This window comes from Aethalodelphis obliquidens, unplaced genomic scaffold (genome assembly GCF_003676395.1).
Source record: "Aethalodelphis obliquidens isolate GAN/ISIS:26980383/991018 unplaced genomic scaffold, ASM367639v1 scaffold32, whole genome shotgun sequence".
Taxonomy (NCBI): domain Eukaryota; kingdom Metazoa; phylum Chordata; class Mammalia; order Artiodactyla; family Delphinidae; genus Aethalodelphis; species Aethalodelphis obliquidens.
Window position 1 is genome coordinate 14,645,691 of NW_020837976.1, and position 23,930 is coordinate 14,669,620.

General features: G+C 34.8%; 1 protein-coding gene across 16 annotated transcripts in view; it reads left to right on the plus strand.

The window, feature by feature from the left end:
• The window catches only part of KIAA1328 (KIAA1328 ortholog), a 381,988-nt gene that overhangs the window by 208,224 nt on the left and 149,834 nt on the right, over positions 1-23,930 (plus strand). For all 16 annotated transcript variants that reach the window (XM_027127776.1, XM_027127772.1, XM_027127780.1 and 13 more), the window contains one exon: positions 18,498-19,171. In XM_027127776.1, coding sequence (XP_026983577.1) covers positions 18,498-19,171 — 674 coding nt within the window. The remainder of the gene's footprint in view (positions 1-18,497; positions 19,172-23,930) is intronic.

The window sequence follows — 23,930 nt, forward strand, 5'->3', positions numbered from 1 at the left end:
GAGTAGGGCCCTCTCTGTAAAGAGCTCTCCTGCTGGACTTAAAGAAGCAAGCCTCCATGGATTCCACAACTGCAGGGATATGAATTCTGCCAACAACTACGTGAGGTTGAAAGACGACTTCAAGCTTCATATTTGACCATGGCCAACACTTTAATTGCAGCCTTTTAGGATTCTGAGCAGAGACCCCAGTTAACAAAAGCTGTGGGATAATAAATGTATGTTGTTTTAAGCTTCTAACTTTGTGGTAATTTGTTGCACAACATTAGAAAGCTAGTACAGTACCTTTGTCAAGAGACGATTGATCACCTATATGTGAGTCCATTTCTGGACTCATTACCCTTTTCCAGTTATCTCTCTAATCCTAATACCAGTGCCTCAATGTCTTTATTACATAGCTTTATAAGAAATTCTGAAATTAGGCAGTGTAAATTCTTCAACTTTATTCTTTGTCTTCAAAATTGTTTTTGCTATTCTAGTTGCATTGAATTTCTATATAGATTTCAGATTAAGCTTGTCAACTTCTACAAAAGAATATACTGGGATTTCACTGAATCTATAAATCAATTTGGGGAAAACTGACATCTTAACCATATTGAGTCTTTTGATCCATGGACACAATCTCTCTCTCCATATATTCAGGTCTTTTTCAATTTTTCTCAATAGTACTTTTTAATTTTCACTGTATAATAGTGTATATATTTTGTTAAATTTATCTCTAAGTGATTTCATGTCTGGGATGTTACTATAAATATTATTTTTGTTTCAATTTCTATTTGCTAATATAGAAATATACCTTATTTGTATATATTGTCCTTATACCCTGCAAGCTTGCTAAAATTAATAAGTAATTTTGCTATTCTGAATTACTTATGATTTTCTACATATATGATCATGCTGTCTATACATAATGGCAGTTTTATTTTCTAATTTCTGAACTCTATACCATTCATTCATTCATTCACTTATTCATTCATTTTCCTTATTGCACTGGCTAAGATCTCCAATACGATACAGAGGAGATGCAAAGAGATATGCTGAGAGTGGGCATTTTGGGGGTTTTCCCAATCTCATATGGCACGCATTATTTCTTTCATCATTAAGTCTAATTGTAGCTATGGTTTTTGCATAAGTACCCTTTATCTAATTGAGGAAATTTCTTTTTATAACTTGCTAGATGGTTGTTGAGTTTTCTCAAATGCTTTTTTTGCTTATATCAATGTGATCATATAATTATCTTTTTTTCTATCAATATAGTGGATTGATTTTCAATTGTTAGGCTAATCTACCTTTTCTGTGATAAATCCCATTTGGTCATTTTATATTACTCTTTTTACATGTTGCTATATTTAGTTTGGTAACATTTTATTAAGAATGTTTTCATTCATGTTCATAAAGGATTTTGGTTTATACTTTTCTTGTAAAGCCTTTGGTTTTTTTTTTTTTTTAATCAGCCACATAAAATGTTCCTCTTTCCTCTACCTCATGAAAGAATTTGTGTAGACTGGTATTACTTTTTACTTAAATTTTAAGAGAATTCATCAGTGAAGCCATCTGAGCCTGAAGCTATCTTTATGAGAAGTTTTTAATTACAAATTCAATTTGTTTAAATGATTTAGAGCTAATAAGTGTTCTATTATGTCTTGATCTGTCTTGGTAATTTGTGTCCTTAAAGCAATTTGTTTATCTAGGTTGTCAAATTTATTGGCATAAAGTTATTCATATTTCTTTATCTTTTTAATGACTAGGATGTGTAGTGGTGTCTGTCTTTGATTCCTGATACTGTAGTTTGTCTTCTCTGTTGATCTGTCTAAAGTTTTACCTTTTCAAAGGATTTGTTTTCATTGTTTCACTGTTTGTCCATGTTATACCTCATTCATTTCTGCCCTAATCTTTATTAGTTCTGTCCTGATTGCTATGGGGGTTTAGTGTATTCTTCTTTTTCTGGTTTCTTAATATGGAAACACTGTATTGATTTGAGATCTTCTATTTTCTAAAATAGGTGTTTAGAGCTATAAATTTCCCTCTATACACTATTTTAACTGCACCCTCTAAATTTTGATGTGTTATGTGTTCATTTTCATTCAGTTCAAAATATTTTCTAATTTCCCTTATGAGTTCTTTGACCCATAGTATATTTAGAAGTGTGCTACTGAATATTAAAATAATTGGTGATTTTCCAGATAGCTTTCTGTTATTGATTTCTTGTTTAATTTCTTTGTCTCAATGTCAGTACTTTTTGATATGCTGACACTTGTTTTATGGCTCAGCATATAGTTTATATTGGTAGCTTTTTCATGCACACTTAAAATGAATGTTAATTAGATTGAATTGGTTGATAGTCTCATTTGTGTTCTATAACCCTATTGATTTTTCTTCTTCCTCTATTGCTTACTGACAGAAGAGTGTTGAAATCTCTAACTTTTATTGTTTTTTATTCTATTTTTCATTTCCATTCTGTCATTTTTCCTTCATATATTTTTAAACTCTGTTGTTAGGTGCATACTCAGTTGGATTACTTTGATGCTTTGATGAACTGAACCCTTTATCATTATGAAATGTCTGCATTTTCCCTGGCAGTTTTATTGTTTTGATGTCTACTTTGTCTGAAATTAACAACCATTCCAACTTTTTTTGACTAATGTTTGAATGGTACATTCTTTTCTATTCAATTTACTTTTAATCTGTCCTCACCTTTATATTTTGTGTGAGTTTCTTGTAGATAGCATATAATTCAGTCTTGCTTTTTTATGCAGTCTGAGAATCTTGTCCTTTGATTTGGGGCATTAAGTTCATTTACATTAGTTGTAATCATTGATATGTTTGTATTTCAATCTACCATGTTGCTTTTTAATTTCTCTCTGTCCCATCTGTACTTTTTCTTTTTGTTCTCTTCTTTTAGGTTAATTGATTATGTTTTGGGATTTCCTATTGACGTATTAGCTATGCTTCTATGTTTTGTTTTTTAGTGGTTCTAAGTTTTATAATGTTAACCTTTAACTTACTACATTCTACTTTCAAATACTATCATTCCATGTTATATAGAATATATGAACCTTATATCAATATGCTTTTGTCCTTGGTGCTATTGTTGTGAAACATTTTGCTTCTACATATATTTAAAATATCGATACATTGTTATTATTACTGCATTAAACAATCTTTTAAAGAGATCAATTAATGAGAAAGAAAAGCCTTTTATATTATCTGCTTGGTGATCATTTGTAACTAACTTACTATTTGTAACATTTTATTTTTCTTTTACCAGGTCCAGGTTTCTATCTGGTGTCATTTGCCTGTGCGTGAAAAACTTTTTGACATTTAATGCAGTGCAGATTTGCTGTCAATGAATTATCGTAGCTTTTGTTTTTCTAAGGGAAAAAAAACATTTCTTCTTTATTTCTGATGGATATTTTCATTGAATATAGAATTCTAGGTTGATAGTTCTGTAAGCTCTTTAAAGATATCATGCCTTTGTCTTTTGGCATGCATAATTTCTAGTAAGAAGTCTGCCATAGTTCTTTATGTTCTATAGGTAATGTTTCCTTTTTCTGTGGTTACTACTGAGATTTTTTTTCTTATCACTAGTTTTCAGTTATTTTATTAGGATGTGAATTGATGTGGTTTTCCTTATATTTTTCCCACACAGGCTTTATTGAGCTTCTTTAACAAATTTGAAAAATTTTAGGCTTTTATCCCTTCAAGTATATTTTCTGTTGTACCCCCATTGTTTTCTTCTGGCACTTTAGTATGTGTGAGTATGTACACATGTATGTATACATATATGCATGTATATATATAGAAACACAAATATTCATACATAAAAACATTAGATTGTTTCATATTTTATAAATGTTACCAATATTCTATTTCTTTCTCCCCTCCCCTCCCCTTCCTCTTTCACTGACTCATCTTTTTTTTCTCTCTGCTTCATTTTGGATAATTTGTCATTCTGTATCTTCATGATCACTGATCATTTCTTCTGCAGGTATCTAATGTACTGTTCATCTCATAAAGTGAAATTTTCATTTAACACGTTATATTTCTCTTTCCCAGAAATTCCATGTTTAAAAAAATATTTCTTACATTTCTCTCCTTATCATGTTTTCCATGATATCTTTGAAAATATTTGTAGTAGCTCATTTTAGGTCTTTTTAAAATAATTCCATCATTTCTGTTATTTTTCAACCTCTATTGATTGATTTTCTTCTGGTTATGGGTCACATTTTTGTTTCTTCATTTGTCTAGTAATTGAATGTCATACATTATGAATTTTCTGTTGTTCAGTGCTGAATTTGATTTTGTTCCTCTACAAAGTGTTGAGGTTTGTTCTGGACAGTAGTAAGTTTGCTTTAAGATTAGTTTGATCAATTCAAGGCCTTTATTTAAGCAGTTTTAGAGTAATTCTAGTTTAGCCTTTACTCCAGGGTTAATTTTGCCACACACCTAAGGTGTGGCCCTTTTGTGATCTGTCTTGAATGCTGCTGTATTCATTGAGACCTCTCCACTCTGACTGGTATGAATTCCCCATCTCTTGAGTTTTGTGAATTGTTCTTTTTGCAGCTTCCCCGTAATTGTTCTTTCCCTGGAGTTCCTCATGAGTTTTCATCCTGCACATACACAGATTGGTATTCAGCCAGAGACTCAAACAGACCCTTATGCTCCCTTCCCTTGGATACTTAGTCCCTCATATACTAGCCATTTCTGCTTCCCCCAACTCTAATCTCTGATTCCTCAACTCAGTGAGATTGCTTGGCTCCATTTGTGTTCCTCCTCTGTGCTGCAATTTAGAAGTTCCCTTCAGGCAGAAAACATAGGCTATTGTTGAATTCACTGCATTTTATTCTTTTCTCTCAGACAACACAATCTCTGCTACCTGTTTCCTACTCTTGAGATAGGTTTTTCTTCTTTTCTTGAGATCAGTTTTTCTTGTTTCAGTTTGGAAGTTAATTTCTGACCTACTCAGGACTGGAAGCAAAAATCTGTCGCTTTCATTTTTAGTGAATATTTTTGTTAGGTAATAGAATTATTTTAACTTTAAAAGTCATTTGTAAGTTCTATTATTGTCTCCTTGAAGTTTGTGAAGTGCCTGCTTTTCTGTTGGCTTTTGAGAATTTTTTATTTGTCCTTGATTTTTACCAATTTTATTATGCTGTGCTCTGGTGGATTTTGGCTTTCTCTGTATTTATCCTCCTTTGGATTCACGCTACTTCTTTTTTTTTTTTTTTTTTTTTTGCGGTACACGGGCCTCTCACTGTTGTGGCCTCTCCCATTGCGGAGCACAGGCTCTGGACGCACAGGCTCAGTGGCCATGGCTCACGGGCCTAGCCACTCTGCGGCATGTGGGATCTTCCCGGACCGGGGCACGAACCTGTGTCCCCTGCATCGGCAGGCCGACTCTCAACCACTGCGCCACCAGGGAAGCCCCACGCTACTTCTTAAATTTGTGGCTTGATAACAGTTTTGAAAACTTCTCTGCATTATCTCTTCAAATATTACTTCCTCTTCATTCTGTCTTTTTCCTTTCTTCTAGTATTATAATTACATTTATTTTAGGCTCTTTTCATCATGTTTCACACATTCTTTTATATCTCTCCATCCTTTTATGTCCATCTCTTCATGTTAGTCTAGATACTATCTTTGGACTTTTATTCCAGTTTACTAATTGTCTCCTCAGATATATCTAATCTGCTGATAAGTTTTTCATTGTATTTTCAGTCCTAAAATTTTCATTTGATTTTTTCTAGTTTCCAGTTCTCTGCAATATCTTCATCATATCGTTTAATTTCTTAATCACATAAATCACAATTATTTTAAAGTCCATGTTTGATAATGTCAATATGTAAACCTCTTGTGGCTCTATTCCTATTGACTTTTTTTTTCTCTTGTAAGTCTGTTATTTTTATCTTTTTGTATGCTTCATTATTTTTTATTGAATGTTAGACATTGTCTGTGGAAAATTAGATATAATATGAGTTTCTGTTTGATGTTATCTTTCTCCAGAGAGAATTTGCTGCTGCTTCTTGCAGGCAGTTAGCATGGTTCAAATAACCTTAACCCAGTCTTAGACTGAGTGGATTTGAAGTCCAATTGTAGTATGGGCTTTTCTATTACATTCTTATTACTAGCTTTTTAGGGGTCTCAATTGAGAGTCTGGGGGTTTTGACAGGACCTCTTTCTTGGAAGGCTCTGAGTCTAAATTTTGTTTCCACCCCTGTGACACTGCTTAAAGCTCTTCTCAGCTTCTCAGCCAGCACTTCCTTCTGTCTTGAACAGAAGAGTGGCAACTAATGTAAAGCTAACTTTTCTTGTTTACCTTTTTTTTGGGGGGAGGAGTTATCTTGCTGAGCAATTGTCTTTTTTTTTTTTTCTTTCCTTCTTGTTTACCTTTGATCTGGGATCTTGACCCTTTCATGTCCTCACTACCTTGGTAACACTTCAATGCCTTCAAACAGATTTTTAAATATATAATATATTTTGTTCTCATAGTTATTCATGAAGGGAGGATTAAAACAAACTAATCTACAGTGTATTCTGTCCAACCCTTTGAGAATTTGGAGTTCTATGGGGTACTTAATCAACAAATTGTAGAAAGGTTGTTGGTAACTTCCTCCTGCTATAGTTCCTTTTTGTGCCTTGACTAGGCACCTACTCTCTACCAAGTCCTCTTACTCCCTATAAAGATCACTCAATATAATATGTAGATCTAAACACTTTAATTTTAATTATACTAATTTGTTTAGTTAATGTTTTGTTATATGATAGGTCTTCCTTTCCTTTTTTGTCTTTTACTATCTCCCATTTATATTTCATGTCTCGATTCCTTTAAGTACTGAGTAGATTATCTTGCCTTTTGTTATTTCGTTTGCTTCCAACTGCCCACCACAGATGGCTTATTGGCCATCTTCTGTATTAGGTGGGCATAAACAATTTAAAGTGAAACTTCTTTAACATGGCAGTTACACCATTTGTACTCTGCCACCTCTCTGACATTTTGGCTTCATTCATTCTGCCTCACCCTGTCCACCATGCCCTGGACTACTTATAGTTCACCATACATATTTATTTTCATAATCTCTGGTTTTCTACTCATATTCTCCCCACTGCCTGAAATGTCCTACCCTACATACACTATACACCTTCACATATACCTTTATCATTAATAAACTCCAATCTGTCTTCCATAATTTAGTCTAAATGTCCCCTCTATTATGAAAATGCCCCAACTTCCCCTCCCCCCATTAAAGGCAAAGGTCGCATCACTAATGGTCCTCAACTCTTTGCAGTAACACTCTTATCACATAAAATGTTTTCCTCCTTAGCCAAAATTTGAGAGCCATGAATGTTGGGATTCTCATCAAACTTTGTATTCCTGGCAGCTAGGACAGTATCTCACGGACACTTCCAGATGCCCGTCCTCCTCACTCACCCCAAGGCTATACCTTTGGGTAAAATTATAGAGCAGGAGGAGCATAATAATACCAAATGTGTTTATCCATAGTATTTCGTTTATATATACTCTTCCCTTCTATTGTTAAACAAATATGCAAGATTTGACTTTTAGCTGCAAAAGTTTTGCTTATTTACATATTATTGTTTATTATGTATATTGCTTAATAATGTATTATTTTAAGTATTTTTTTAAATAGTTCTAGGACTGTATTTGTTTGGGAGTATCTTTTACAAATTGGAGGACACCCTTAACTGAAAAAGGATTGGGGGAAAACACAATTAACTTTACATTTTTGAAAGCCCTGCTTGTCCAAAATTTTCATAAATCTTCCTTCTGAACTTAATGTTGTCTCTCTCAAAATATGTCAGCCTTGTTTATGATACGAAAGTCAATTATGTCATGACATATTTTTTTAATAACTCAAAGTAGGACTCCTGAGGCAGTTAGTTGCCTTTAATTCTCAGGTGTGTCTTACAACCAGTCTGTTTGCCTATCCCTAATCTAGGTTGATATGGCACACATTTTGTGGTCTTTCAACATAGTTTCTTGTTTTAAAAGCATTTCATCGAACATTTTAGAAAGTAATATAATGATGTGCTTTAAGTTTAGATTCTCATCTGAAAAGCAAAAAGTGCTCTTGTAATTTACTGTTTCATAGATCCAAACTAAATAAGGCATTGAGATTCCTATGTTTATTGACCCTGTGTAATATAGAGATATAGTTGGAATTTTTCCTGCATTTATAGAATTTTTATTAACTTTTAAAGACTTATTGGAAAAAAGTACTTATAGAAGAAGTAAGTGGCTCCTGCAAAAAGTACAATATATTTTATAGTAAGTAAAACTAAGTTATCAAATTCCTTAGGATACAAATTAGGTCATTTAGCTGTTTCTGCTCCTGCTTCCTACTTACTGGTTCATTCCACAAATATTTATTACTTTAAGTATCTTTTATTTATAAAGACCAGTGTCATTGAAATATGAAATTGCCCCTCTCCTCAAGTTCTGTACAACGTGTACTGGAGAGGGGCCAAACTGTATGCAAAAAAAAATTATTGAGCACCTATTATCTCTTATTGAGATACAGCAATGAATGAAAGTGATGGTATCTTTTGAGGTCACTGCCCTCAAAGGTTTCACAATTTCCACAAGGAGAAATGTACGTTCTTACACATCACAAAGAAAGTTAAAGATGTGAAAACAGCTAACTGTGATAGAGCAGGATGAAATAAATATGACAATAAAGGACTGAACAGAGTTGTCCTTGGGTGCCTCCTGGGGAAGGCACAGCTTATCTGTGCTTGGGAAGTGAGGGAACTACAGTGGGAGGCAGTGGTACTAAGCCAGCCTTAAAACAAGAGTAGACTTTCAAAGCATAGAAAAAGGAGTTAGGGCATTTGAGTACTAGGAAATTGCATCACTCATTTTATCTTTTATCAGTTTCTAAATGAAATCTTTTCTCTTGGTTTTTTACAGTAAACTAAAATAGCTAGTAAAAAATGTTCTAAATTTTTAAAAGTCGGGATTTGGTACTATATAATTAAAGGACTAAGAATTCTAAAAAATCTTGAGCTCCCAGGGAGAGCTTGCCCTTTAAGGGTGACCACCTCTTTGGTTTGGTAGTTTTTTGTTCATTCAGAAATGCTTCTCATAGGTTTCTTCAACATTTCCGGTCTGCAGCCATTTATATGGGGAAGAAATGAATATGGAAGACACTAATCTTTAGTAAAAGGGCTGTGATTCACTTTGGGACATCTTGATATAATAAAGAGCCTGGTTTTACCTTCCTCCTATTTCCTGCAAGTAGGCTATAGGTTATATTTCTTGGTATTTTGTAAATGCTCTTTTTCAAGAGAGTTTATTTTTATTTTCTAGTCTCAAAAATATAACACAAATACTTTTTCCCCTCAACCAACAACATAAATGCATTCTGATTTCCCCTTCAGGGAGAGTTGGTCACATTCAAATAGTGTTAACTTTATGTTTTCTAGAAGGTGTATTAAGAATACTTTGTTAAAGCTTTCCTTCATTTGACACAAACTAATCTTGTTTGCTTCCTTTAAGAAGAAAAACTGCATTGAAACATCTTGCCTACATGCAGTTTTTGTTTCCATCCTTGAGCCTGGCTGTTACTAGAGGGATATATGAGAGGACAGTGAGCCCCAGGATACTTTGTCCAAACGTAGCGCCAAGGGAGTGGCAGGGGAAAACTGGTGTTAGCTCTTTTGGATCATTTTCATGTGCTGCATCCCTAACTGAATCCAAGTGCCCTTGGCTTTATTATTCAATATGTCTTGTTTTCATTTTGTACCTGTGAAGATTGTCCTCACCACTTCTAATTTGTCTTTGTCTCGTTTTCTCTATAAAAATTATTTTAGCTTCTTTCTGATCTTCATTAAATAATTAAAGCTAGCCTTGGGTATCTGTTTCCTCTTGTAGATTTAGAAAACCATGTATAAAGCTCCTTTTTTTTTCTTTTAGCAATTATGATCATATACGTGGAAGTGATTTGAATCAGTACTACTGTTATGTATTTCTATGGTGAATGATTGTCCCATCCCATCAAAATATTTAAATCCCATCAAATATTTAGGACTCTCCTCACAATTGTATTTTTGTCTTACTCAATCTTCATTTGTGTCTCTCTCAGATTTAGTGACCAGGTAGATAAATTAAGATGCTGATTTAAGTTCCTGAGCATGTGAGTCATATAAGGCAGTAATGTTAAAACACAGAATTTGCTAGGGGAAACAGAACCAAGGGGCATTCAGTAATTTTTTAGTATGTCTGTTAGTTGATAGGTGAACATTTACTGATTGGTATAATTTCTCATCTATCCTTTTCTCTTCTCTCATTTCCTTGGGGTACAACAACCCAATCCCAGGGTTTTTCAGCACTTAAGGATAGCATAAACTATAGAGCTTATCAAACCCAACCATTTTACTAACATCTAAATTGCCTCTAAGAGATGTAAAATGACTTGCCCAAAATAATAGAATTCCCAAGTAGCTGTACTGGAATTCTAATCAAGGTATTTTGACCTTAAGTATACTGTCAGTTATTCTGTGCTCTGTATTCATTTTTATAGCAAATCAACACATTCCAGCTTTCAGGAAATGTAGTAATGATTAAAGAATATGAGGTTTAGCCTTTTCTGAGTCTGGTAATTACTGTTAAAAATTTTGGCAGGCCTATAGTGTATGTATCTTAAGAGTTGGTACCGCATTTGGTATCTGTTGCTAATATTCTGTCTTTTGTACAATCTTGTGTGCCTATACTTTTTAAATCTCATAATTATTGGCTTCAGTGCCTTTTAGATTCAATAATCCTAGATTGTGCCACAGTCCCTGGGAAATAGAAAAAGTTATTAGAGCCTTGCAAATGTGTTTGACTGCTGCATTCTGTTACTTCTGTTGATGGCCTACAGCTTTAGCGATTGTGCAGTGGAGAAGCTTAAACCTCGAGGGCCCATTAGATTTAACTTGTTTGCTGCGTTGATATCTATATGTTAAATGACAAGAGAGTTCAGGTTATTGAATAATTTAAAATTCAGCTCTAATTGGTGTCATATGACCTGGAAAAGGCCATGGATGATGCCAGGAGCATGCTGTGAATTTCTTATAAATAATTCATAAATTAGATGATTCATTTGCCTGGATGTCTTGCTAAATGCCAAAGTTTGTAAGTTATAACTGATGATATAACACCTGTAAGTATTTAGTTCATAACACTAGAAGGTAATCTACCTTGATGATCTAGCAAAATCTGCCAGTATAGGAGAGTTAATTGCACTGGGGAGAATGAACATTTATTTGGGATGAGACTTTGGCAAACCATACAGTGCAGCTGTTGCATTACGTAGCTTCTGTCAGCTTGACAACTGGTTCATGTAAGCTTGACTAAAAATGCAGCTTGTCATTCTGTGCCTTATTTTATGTTAACTCCAAATGTTCTGGGTAATACAATGACCTGCCCCACACACAGTAGTTTAGGTTTAGAAATATTTATCTAGCTCTTGAATTTCTGACTCCATCATAAAATAAAGAGGATAGGGGGAAATTCTGAAGTTACAAAATTGAGATTTTTATTCTTATAAGGCTGTCCATGGGAATATGAGGATTGTTTAATAGGGTGCTTGCCAGGATCGTAAATTATTATTTACCATTAGAGAAATGAATACCAATAAGATCTGTTGGTGCTATTGACTAATCCTGTAGTTAACAACTCATAAATGCATTGTAAGTAATCTCTTCCTAATTATATAAATAACAACCTGTTGCAGGAAATAATTACTGCAGTTTAGTTTGGCTCTCTCCTTACGGCTCATAGCAGAGGTTGGCCAGGCCTGCAAAAATGATTTGCAGAAATTTATAAAACATCACTGTTTACTTGTTGATGGTGTTTCACGAAGCAATACTGCAGTTATTTTTTATTATGTGAGAACACCAGAAAGCCCTAGATTACCATAGGAATGTGTATGTTCATATATGTACCTACACACCTGTGTGTGCTTCCATGCATGCATACAAGATCATATCATAAATGTTTATAAAATAGACATCCTTTATTTTCTATGAAGTCTTTTAAAAATATCTGTCATATTTTAAAAGAGTATCTTAAAGATTCTGAAAACCTTCCAACTCAGAAATTTACTAACTTTCAGTATCAGAAAATTCTTCTTTGTGTCCAAGATAAGTCTCTCACACTTTTTTTAAAACCTTATACTTTTCTCATTGGTGTTTTTTAATCTAGTCATTGGCCTGTGTCTACCCAAATTAAGAGATATTATGCTTCTACTCTGTCATAAGCCAAGTATTGCCTGCATTTTCTCCTCATCTTTCTTTTGTACAGTAAATCCCACAGCATACCCTGTCAAAGATTTTATGGCTTCATTTCTGCCACATCTAGAGTCTAAAGATGTAGCCAAGGTTATGGTACCTTTTATGTAAGACAAATCCTAATATGCTACCGTTTTGAACTTAACATTTTTATCTGTTGTTTTCCATAGATCATTTTCTGTCTAAACTTTTTTTTTTTAATTTATACAATGTGTGTGACTTGCCCAGGTATATTCTTCTACATGCTTTATGTTTATTTCTAATTAAGCACTCAGTCCAACTCATTTTCATCACACAGAAAACATGTAAATAGATAGCACATCCCAAGTCATATTGTTCAGTTTGCTTATTGAGTTTTGACCATATCTTAGGATATTCATAGACTCCTTTAAATGGAAGAGCACGCAACGTAATTATCAAGTTCACTTGGCAAACTGTGGGATGCTAAATCTAGCTAACTGTATCGTTTTGTACAACTCATGAGCTAAGAATGGTTTTAGCTTTTTAGATGGTTGGGAAAAAAAGAATATTTCATGAAATAGGAAAATTATATGAAATTTAAATTTCAGTGTGTCTACAAATAAGGTTTTCCTAGAATAGTTATTCATTTATGTATTATCTCTTGCTTTCACACTACAAAAGCATAACTGAGTAGTTATGACAAAGTCTGTATGGACTGCAAAGTTTAAAATGTTTATTGTCAGACCCTTTACAGAATAAATTTGCTGACCCCTGCTATAAAACTATGAAAATACAGCCACATGCAGCACTATGTATGAACTTCACAAATATAACCTTGGGTGAAAGAAGTTAAACACAAAAGAATGTATATCATATGATTTCATTTATACTTTAAAAATAAGCAGGTAAAACTGAACTCTAGTATGGATATTTAAGCAGAGAAGTATTAAAGCAAAGAAGTGATTCCCATTAAAGTCAAGGTAGTCATTCCCTTTGGCAAGAGAGGTAGAGAGTGGTGATTGCTCAGGGCCATCAGGGTCTTCTGAGTACAGAAGACAAGGGTCGTCTTCTGTATCTTGGATGGTAGTTACATTGGGCATTGCCTTGCTCATAACTGTTTTGTGTACTTTTCTATGTTTCATGTATTTCATATTAAAGAATTTTTTTAAAAAGATCTACAGCAGGAAGCAATGGAAGATTATGGATTTGGAGTGAGGCATAGCCCCATGTCTCACATACTATATTGATGTGACCTTGGGAAAGTTGTGTTGATTCCTTGAACTTCATTTTCTCATCTGTAAAATGCTAATTATAATAACTACCTTACAGAATTGTTGTTAAGAATAATAGATTGAATATGTAAAACATTTAGCACAGTATATGGTAAACTCTGAGTTGAGAGCAGCCAAAGTGACAGGGTGTTCTGGGAGCATGTTCTGCATTCAGTGGTCAATGAAGGTGACCATTTAGAGCCAAGTTATCTCATCAGAAACAATTTGCATGACATTGTCTTCCCTGACCTTCATTTTTCATTTCTCATCTTCACTCCTTTAAAAATTATTTTGAATTATTTAAATATATTAGTTTCAACAAGAACTTCATAAAAGAAGATATCCAAATGACCGTCAAGCATATGTTCATTAATATCATTACATATCAGGGAAATGGAAAATAAAACCACAGTGTTATTTAACTATACAGGCACCAGATTGTCTAAAAATGAAACACACTAGGGAGTGTTGCTGTGAATGTGAAGCAACTGGGACTCTCTTAATTTGCGGATGGGGGTGTGAAACAGAATAACCACTTTGGAAAGCTTATTGGCGTTTCTAATAAAGTCAAATATGCCTACCCTGTGCCCAAGAGAAACAAATGTGTATGTCTAAAAAAAAGGCTTGTATGAGAATATTCATAGCAGCTTCATATATAATAGCCCTAAACTGGAAACAACCTAATCCAATAAAAGGATAAACAAATTTTGCTTTATTCATACAATGAAGTACTATGCAGCAGTAAAAAAGAATGAACTATTGATATGCACAACAACACAGAGATACTCAAAAATTATGTTGAGCTTAAGAAATCAGGTACAAAAGGGTAGCATACTGTATGATTCCATTTATATGAAGTTCAACATAGGCAAAACTAATCTATGATCATAAGAATCAGAACAATGGTTACTCCTGGGAGTGTGAGGATGTGATATTGACTAGAAAGAACACAAAGGAACTTTCTGGGGTAATGGAATTGTTCTATAACTTGATGTGGGTGATGATTACTTGGGTAAATGCAAGTATAAAAATTCATCAAGCTGTATACTTAAGATATGTGCATTTTATTATGTATAAGTTATGCCTCCATTTAAAAAAATATCTAATGTTTTCTAAGTTAGTGTTATATATCTGAAAAATTCATGTCAAACCCATATACCAGAGACAGCAGTTTGGGATTTGTTGTTAGTTTAAGCCTTAGTTAAGAGAAGTTATATTTGTAAATATCATATAGAAAGCATGGAGCAGCCCCAGAAAGAAAAATACATCAGTTTCATTTAAGCCCACTGTGACTTCCGTGTGTCGCAAAGGCAAATTAAGCCCCATCCAAAGCACTTTATATGAATTATCTCATCTAATCATCACAACAACCTTAAGAGGCAGTGCAAGATGTTAGTGTTAAGACTGACATCCTTTATATGAAGGAGAAAGATGAAGAACCTCTCTATTATCTCAAGCAATTCAACTCTGGCCCAGCTACAAACCTCACTGTAGCAAAATGAAGATAGATAACTGAACTCATTTTCCTTGAAGACAGTTCAGAGATAATCTGTTGTAACTGAATGTGCCCCTTGGTGATCTCACCCCACCCCACTCCCCCCGCACACATACACCACAATGTTCTCCTTGAAAGAAGTTGGATAAATATAAGGTTTGTGTTTCCTTTTTGTAAATTAGTACCCTTATAAATTAGCACCCTTGATAACTGCTCATCTGTCTCACCACCGCGTTCAATTTTGATGTAGCTGCTATTTTTAATCCCTGGTTTTCTGTTGAGGAACCTGAGGCTCAGGCAAGTTGGATAATATGTTATATTAGTTTTTTATTGCTGTGTAACAAATTACTACAAACTTAGCAGCTTAAAACAACACACATTTACTATCTCACAGTGTCTGTGGTTCAAGAGTCAGGCACAGCTTAGTTGGGTCCTATGCTCAGGGTCTTAGAAGGCTGCAATCAAGATGCCAGCTGGGCTACATTCAGTGGGTTGTTGGCAGGATTTATTTCCTTGCATATGTATGGTAGGTGCCTCATTTTCTTGCTCACTGTTGTCTGGAAACTGCCTTCTGCTCCAGAGGTCATTGCCACATGAGCCCCTCCATAAGCCATCCCACCCTATGTATAATAGTTTGCCTCTGCTAATCCCAAACTCCCATTCCTTCCCCCCACCCCCACGCCCCTTGGCAACCACAAGACTGTTCTCTATATCTGGGTCTGGGGTTAGCAGATGCAAACTATTATGTATAGGATGGATAAACAACAAGGTCCTACTGTATAGCACAGGCAACTATATTCAATATCCTGTGACACACCATGATGAATATGAACAAGAATATATTGGGTTGGCCAAAAAGTTCGTTCGGTTTTAAGTAAAAATAAAAGACTCATTTTCACCAAGARTTTTATTGAACAATGTATTCACTAACTGAATGAACTTTTTGGTCAACCCAATATATATGTGTAACTGAGTCGCTTTGCTGTACAGCAGAAATTAACACAACATGTAAATCAACTCTACTTCAATAAAATCTTAAAAAAAAAAAAAAAAAGCCCTCCCACCACACAGTAGCTTATTTCTTCAAGGCCAGCAGGAGAATCTCTGATCTTGGGGAGGGCACCAGACCCTCTGTTAAAGGGCTTACCTGACTAGGTCTGGCCCGCATGAGATAATCTCCCTTTTTATTAATTCAAAGTCAGCTGGAGCCTCAGTTACATCTGCAAAGTCCTTTTTGCCATATAAGGTAACATAACCACAGGATTGATCTGATCATATTCACAAGTTCTACCCTCACTTAAGGGGAGGAGATAATACAGGGTGGGGACACCAAAAGGATGGGAATCTTGAGGACCATCTTAGAACTCGGTCTACCAAGTTGCACAGTCACCCAGCAGATAATTGGCAAAGCAGTATTCTCTTTGAGCAAAGCATGCATGGAAATCATTAAGTTGTAGTGCCTCTCAAAAACATAAAAGCTAACTACAAAATATTTTAGAAATATTCCAAATACCTGACATTTGTGAATAATGTAACACTCAACACCATTAAAGTAAGTGTAAGCTATATAAATACCTAAAAATGCACATATGTAAATAATGTTAAGGAACAAAAATGAGAATATAAAATAATATATACATGCTATCTACTGTTACATTAATGATACATGGATTAGAAACTATATGATGATATAAAATAGTTGATTTAAGTTTCTGGACTTTTAAAAAATTTATTTCTCATTTTAAAAGTATAATCTATAAAAAGATGGTTTATCATACAAAATAGGTGATAAATGTTAAATATTTCTGTTGACAGTAAGTGCTACAGAAGTTCAGAATAGGGGAGATGAATGTGGACTAGAGTTTTCCTTTAGGTGTAAAATAAGGTTAATTTTTTTAATGAGGTAGTTTATCATAAATTTTGCCCTAGGACTAGTTCCTTTTATGTAGCTTGTCATCTGCTCAGTGTCATCTGCTCAGCATATAAAATTACATGGCTTCTTTGAAGAGGCCCAAGTCATCTCCCCAGATGTGGCTCATTCTAATTTAAACAGAACTCCTTTAACATTGCTTTAGAAACTCAAAATCTTAAAACAGTCATTGTAATAGCCCCCTTTTATCATAGGAGAGGAAAAATTGTATTGCTATATATATGTTAGGTGACACTTTTTACCAATCAGTTCATCATTTTCAACTATTGCAAAGTAAATTGGTGGGATTTTTTTTTCCCCCTCTGCTAGGGATCTCAATTATTCATTCATTCTAGAGTACATGTCTCTGGAATACATAACCATCTCAACTGTTTATGAATTAGTTCTTACTTTAAAAGAAGTTGGGGCAAACTGAATAATAGCGTCCCAAACATGTCCATGTCCTAATTCCTGGAACCTGTAAATGTCATTTTATATGGCACAAGCGACTTTGTATGACAAGAGGCTTTACAGACGTGATTAAGTTAAGAATCTTGAGATGAGGAAATTAGCCAGGATTACATGGGTAGGCCCGATGTAATCAAAGTGGTCCTTAAAAGAGGGACAAAGGAGCAGTCCAATGGCCCATGGTACAGACCAGTGGTTCTCAAAGTGTGGTTCCAGATTGGAACTTGTTAAAAATACAGATTCTCTGACTCCACTCTAGAGTTACTGAATTGGAAACTCTGGGGAATAAGCCAAGCAATTCACATTGAACAAGCCCTCCAGGTGATTCTGATACATCCTAAAGTTTGAGAGTCATTGATACAAACTAAGTTTTGCTCTCCTTGATGAAACAGGGTTGAGGCTAAAATGCTGGGAAAGCTCACTCTACTGGCCTGTCAAAGGTAGTTTGCAACTCTTCCTTTCTGCCTGAGTTCTATCAGACTATAATCACTTGAACAGCTTAATTGAAAAATCACTTACGTTTACAGCTGAAATTAAATATGTTTTGTATTTAAATAACTGCTTTTGATTAGAATCATATTTTGTGGAAAGTGCTTGGTCTTGTCTGTGTGCTGTAAAGATATTTATAAGAACTCATCAAATTTCTAGCAGTAACTAACATCCTGTTCAGTATAAGGTGAAATGTTCTACATCAAACCTCATGCTATGTAATGGCCAATCGAAAGATACTTAAGGTGGCTGAATGGATTTCTTGGCTTAGTATTCAAAATTAAACATTTTAAGGCATTAACATTCAATGTTTTTCTTCTTCTCAAAGTTGATGCTATATACCCCTCATTATTTGCAATTCCTGAAATCTTGCTTAAGCAGCGAGCGGCAACACTTTCTTTTTCTCATCCTTGTGGATTTACTGAAATGTAGATTGTTTGAAAATGAGATTAGCTTTATGGCACATGTCTGTTTAGCTATGTGACTACTATCATTTATTAATTAAGAAGACAAAAACACAGTTTTGTCTTGGTAAACATATATCACTGATTTCTGAAAAGTCAAAAGAACTCCTGTTGTGCTCTTATTTGACAAGTGATCTTGCGATTCCTTTTAGGTATCCGATAGGAAAAGCACTCTCTGGTCTTCATCTGTGGAACTGGATGGTTCCTACTTGAGTGTAGCCAAACCACAAACCCACACTCAAACCAAGCAAAGGCCTAAGTCTGCAAATCAGGACTCAGCTTCAGAATCCCTTGCGGAATTTAGGAATAATTCTTTGAAACAAGCAGCCCTTCATTATCCCAAAGAGGATGTGGACAAGGTGCCATCAGAGACCAGAACATGTAATTATGGATCCCCAGGGAAAAAACTAGTAGATGCAGTCCCTACAGAGAAAGTTCCACCAGAGGACCTGAACATGAAGGAATGCCAACACCGTAAGGCTACTCCACCTAGTCAGTGTTGTGGTCATAGACTTTCTGAAAATGCGGATCATGTTCGTGAGAGCCATCCGACAAACATGGTCCCTGAATATTCCAGGACACATCTGGAATCATGCAGGTATTGTGGGCTTTCCTGGGCATCTCTGATGCGTGGCCAAGGGGCACTGCAGCCTAGTGAAACTGATGTCAAAAAGCAGCTCTCAGAAGATAGAAGGCAGCAACTCATGCTTCAGAAAATGGAGCTGGAAATTGAAAAGGAACGCCTTCAGCATCTACTGGCCCAGCAGGAGACAAAACTACTCCTAAAGCAGCAGCAGCTTCATCAGTCTCGACTGGACTATAACTGGTGAGTCCTACCTGTTCTTTCAGCAGTATCTATAGCTTGGAGAACACAGTATAAAATGACAGCTGTGTTACTATAACAGATGTGTAGGAACAGAAGTTCCTCGGGACTTTGGTTTGCTCAAGATGCACAGCAGCTATGACTTGCAAGTAAATTGCACTGTCTTTTGGGGAAGACTTGAAAGATTACCTTGTCTTCCAAAATGTTAGCTTAGAATATCTACTTCTCAGCAGTCCAGTATAATTTTTGCTGGATTCGAAAGACAGTATTTTTAAATATTACCGTTACACAAAATCCTTTGCTGTTTGATGTCATTGTAGAGAATATTACCATTAAGTAAAAGCATGAGGTTTCAGGATGTGAAATCAGACCGAAGTGTGGCTAGCTGTCATCATTCCATGCAACGAATGATGGGAACCTTCTAAATTCAGTCTTTTCTGGTCATGAAGCATAGCCTGTTCAATAACCAGTTTCTTATACACATACCCACATTTAAACTGTTCTTCCTCTAACAATTTTTCCCTGAGAACAATGTTTCAAAAGCTAAAGTCCTGTTTTATATCATGTAGTGTTCAGCATAGTTTTACATGCAGAGTCATAAAGTTTGTTATCTTAGTTTAAAAATAGTAATAAATCAGACACAATTGTATTTTAAACACAAGAAAATATGACATTTATGTCTTTTTTAAAAAGTAAGTTTCAAGTTTTCATAGGGAATTTGTGTGTGTGTGTGTGTGTGTGTGTGTGTGCATGCATGTCTTTCCCTGCCATTTCCTCCTTGGTCAAACATACCATTTCCCCTTTGTACGCATTCTTAGACACATAGATCCTATACAGACACACTTAATACTAGTGTTATTTTCTTTTACTTCTTGGAGTTAATTTTCTTTCATTTTCAGATCTTGCCTAATATTTTTTAAATTTTAATTTCTTTGAAAGTTCCATCTTGACATTTTTCCTTCAGTGTAATACTGACTCTTCTAGGAAGCAAAAGTGGTCTTCCTCTTTCTCTTCATGATCAGTTTTATTCTTCATTGTTGAAACCTGGAGGCTTTTAAAGGAAGTGAAAATGAAGTCTCTTGTAACAAGATTGTAACCAAAGGCTGAAATGTTGCTTCAATTTTATGACCCCAATCTCTAATACTCCAGTTCATGTGTAGTCTCTCCTGAGAACTTCATTCAACAAACATTTATCGAATGCCTATGTTATGTGAGGAATGGTTCTAGGTACTTGGGATAGGTAAAAAAAATTTCAAGTGCGGTCTTTAAAGAGGTCACAGTCTAGCAGGGGAGGAAGGGTAATTTTAGACTAGGCATCATGTTCATTTGAACAGGATTGTATGTTCAAATAGTGCTGCATAATGATAATAGAGTCTTTATTGTTCTCTTGATCACCCCAGCTTAGATGAAAGAGCTATGAAACACAGATTTTGAACAAGTTTTGTGTATATAAATTGTAAACGTTTATGCATATGTATAGAGATTTTTAAAAACTTTTTATTTTGAAACAATTAGATTGATAGAAGTTGCAAAAACCAGCTTCTCCCAATGACTACATTTTATACAACTATTAACATTGGTACAGTGTGTATGTGTATTTCTATGCCATTTTATCACGTGTGGATTTGTGTAACCACCACCACAATCAAACTACAGGACTATTTCAGCACCACCAAGATTTCCTTTGTACTCTTCTGTTAGAGTCACTCTCTGCGCCCCCATCCCTAACCCCTGGAGACTCCTAATCTGTTGTCTATGTCTATAATTTTGTTATTTTGAAAATGTTATATAAATGGAATTATACAGTATGTGAAATTTTGATATTGGCTTTTCTCATTCAGCATAATGTTCTTGACATCCATCTAGGTTGTCTCATATATTGTACCTTTTGATTTCTGAGTACTATTCCACGATATGGATATACCATGGTATGTTTAACCATTTATCTGTTAAAGGACAATTGGTTGTTTTCAGTTTTTTTCTGCTACAAATAGAGCTGCTATATATTCTAATACAAGTTTTAGTGTGGCCTAAGGTTTTTGTTTCTACAAATGAAAACTAGGAGTAAGATTGCTAAATCTTATGATAAGATCATACTTAACGTATACCACATTAAGTTTAAAATACTTTTCTACCAGTAACGTATGAAAGATCATTTCTCCACCTCCTTTCCGGCATTTGATAGTGTCACAGGTTTTTATTTGACATGTTCTAATCTGTGTGTAGTGATATTTCATTGTCGTCTTAGTTTGCATTTTCCTAATGGCTAGTGATGTTGAATATCTTTTCATTTGCTAGTTTGCCCTCCTTCCATCCTTTTGGGTAAATTGTCCCTTTAATATCTCTTGCCATATTCCAACCGGATTGTTTGAATTGTTTTCCTGTTGAGTTTTGAGAGTTCCTTATATATTCAAAGGATATAAGTCCTTTGTCAGATAGGTGGATTGCAAGTATTTTCTCCTGGTCTGTAGCCTGTCTTTTCAGTCTCAAAAAGGATCTTTCACAAAGCAAAAGTTTTCCATTTTGATGAAGTTTGATTTTTTTTATTGTAGATGATATAAAGTTTCCATAATGACTGTTGAATTTTGTCAGATACCTTTTATGTGTTAATTGATGTGATTGTTTGATTTTTCTCTTTTAGATTGCCAATATGGTGGGTTGCATTGACAGTTCTTTTTAATATTGACCTAGCATTGTATCCCTGGAATAAATCTCCTTGGTCATAGTGTATAATACTTTTTATATACTACAAATTTCTATTTACTAATATTTTATTAAGGATATTTACATCAATATGTGTGAGGGATATTGGTCTGTAGTTTTCTTTTTTTATACTGGCTTTGGTTTTGGTATCAAGATAATACGGGTCTCATTTATTTAATTGATTCATTTCTTAGTATTTCCTTATTTCTGCTTGCTTTGGATTTATCTTGTTCTTTTTTTCTGTCTTAAGGTGGGAGCTTAGATTATTGATTTGATACTTTTCTTCTTTTTTACTGGAAGCATTTAGGGCCATAAATATCCCTCTCAGCACTGTTAGTCTCACATATTTTGGTATGTTGGTATGTTCACTGAACGTAATGTCCTCTAGGTTCATGCATACTGTTGCAAATGGCAGGATTTCCTTCTTTTTTCTGGCTGAATAATATTCCACTGTGTGTATGTTTGTGTGTGTGTGTGTATGTGTGTGTGTGTATCTCACATTTTCTTTATCCATTCTTCTGTCAATAGACACTTAGGTTGTTTCCATATCTTGGCTATTGTGATTAATGCAGCAATGAACGTGGAAATGCAGACATCTCTTTAAGATACAAATTTCATTTCCTTAAGATAAATACCCAATTGCTAGATCATATGGTAGTTCTATTTTTAAATTTTGAGGATTTTCCGTACTGTTTTCCATAATGACTGTACCACTTTACATTCTCACCAAGAATATATAGGGATTCCCATTTCTCCATATCCTGACCAACAATTGTTGTTTCTTGTCTTTTTGATAATAGCCATTCTAACAGGTATGAGGTGACATCTCATTGTAGTATTGATTTGCATTTCCCTGATGATTAGTGATATTGAGCATCTTTTCATGTATCTGTTAGCCATCTGTATGCCTTCTTTGAGAAAATGTCTATTCACATCCTCTGCTCATTTTTTAATTGGATTGTTTGGGTTTTTGCTATTGAATTATATAAGTTCTTTATATATTTTGGATATTACCCCTTTATCAGATATATGATTTGCAAATATTTTCTCCCATTTGGTAGGTCTCCTTTTCATTTTGTTGGTGGTTTCCTTTGCTGTGCAGAGGCTTTATAGTTTGATGTAGTCCCACTTATTTATTTTTGGGTTTTGTTGCCTTTATATTTTGTGTCAGCTCCAAAAGATCATCACCAAGACTATGTCAGTGAGCTTACCACCTATGTTTTCTTCTAGGAGTTTCATGGTTTTAGGTCTTACATTCTAGTCTTTAACCCATTTTGAGTTAATTCTTATGTGACGTGTAACACGTAAGATACTGGTCTAATTTCATTCTTTTGCACGGGGCTGTCCATTGTTCCCAAAACCATTTATTGAAGAGACTATCCTTTCCCAATTGTGTATTCTTGGTGCCCTGATCAAAGATTAGTTGACCACATATGCAAGGGTTTATTTCCGGGTTTTCTATTCTATTTTATTGGTCTTTGTGACTGTTTATATGTCAGTTTGTATGTGTGGGTGTGTCTACTCTTTTGATTTTGTATTTTGATTTAGTATTTTTCTCACTTCTATTTATTTCTGATTTACTCTTTTTACTTCCAGTTTTTTTTTTAATATATTTATTTATTTATTTATTTATCTTTGGCTGCATTGGGTCTTTGTTGCTGTGCATGGGCTTTCTCTAGTTGCGGTGAGCTGGGGCTACTCTTTGTTGTGGTACGCAGGCTTCTCATTGCGGTGGCTTCTCTTGTTGCGGAGCACAGGCTCTAGGCGTGCGGGCTTCAGTAGTTGTGGCACATGGGCTCAGTAGATGTGGCTCGCGGGCTCTAGAGCGCAGGCTCAGTAGTTGTGGTACACGGGCTTACTTGCTCCGTGGCATGTGGGATCTTCCCGGCCCAGGGATTGAACCCATGTCCCTTGCATTGGCAGGTGGATTCTTAACCACTGCGCCAGCAGGGAAGCCCCTCTTCTAGTTTTATTAAACTATAATTGGCATACAGCACTGTATAAGTTTAGGGTGTACAGCATGATAATTTCACTTACATACATCATGAAATGACTAGCA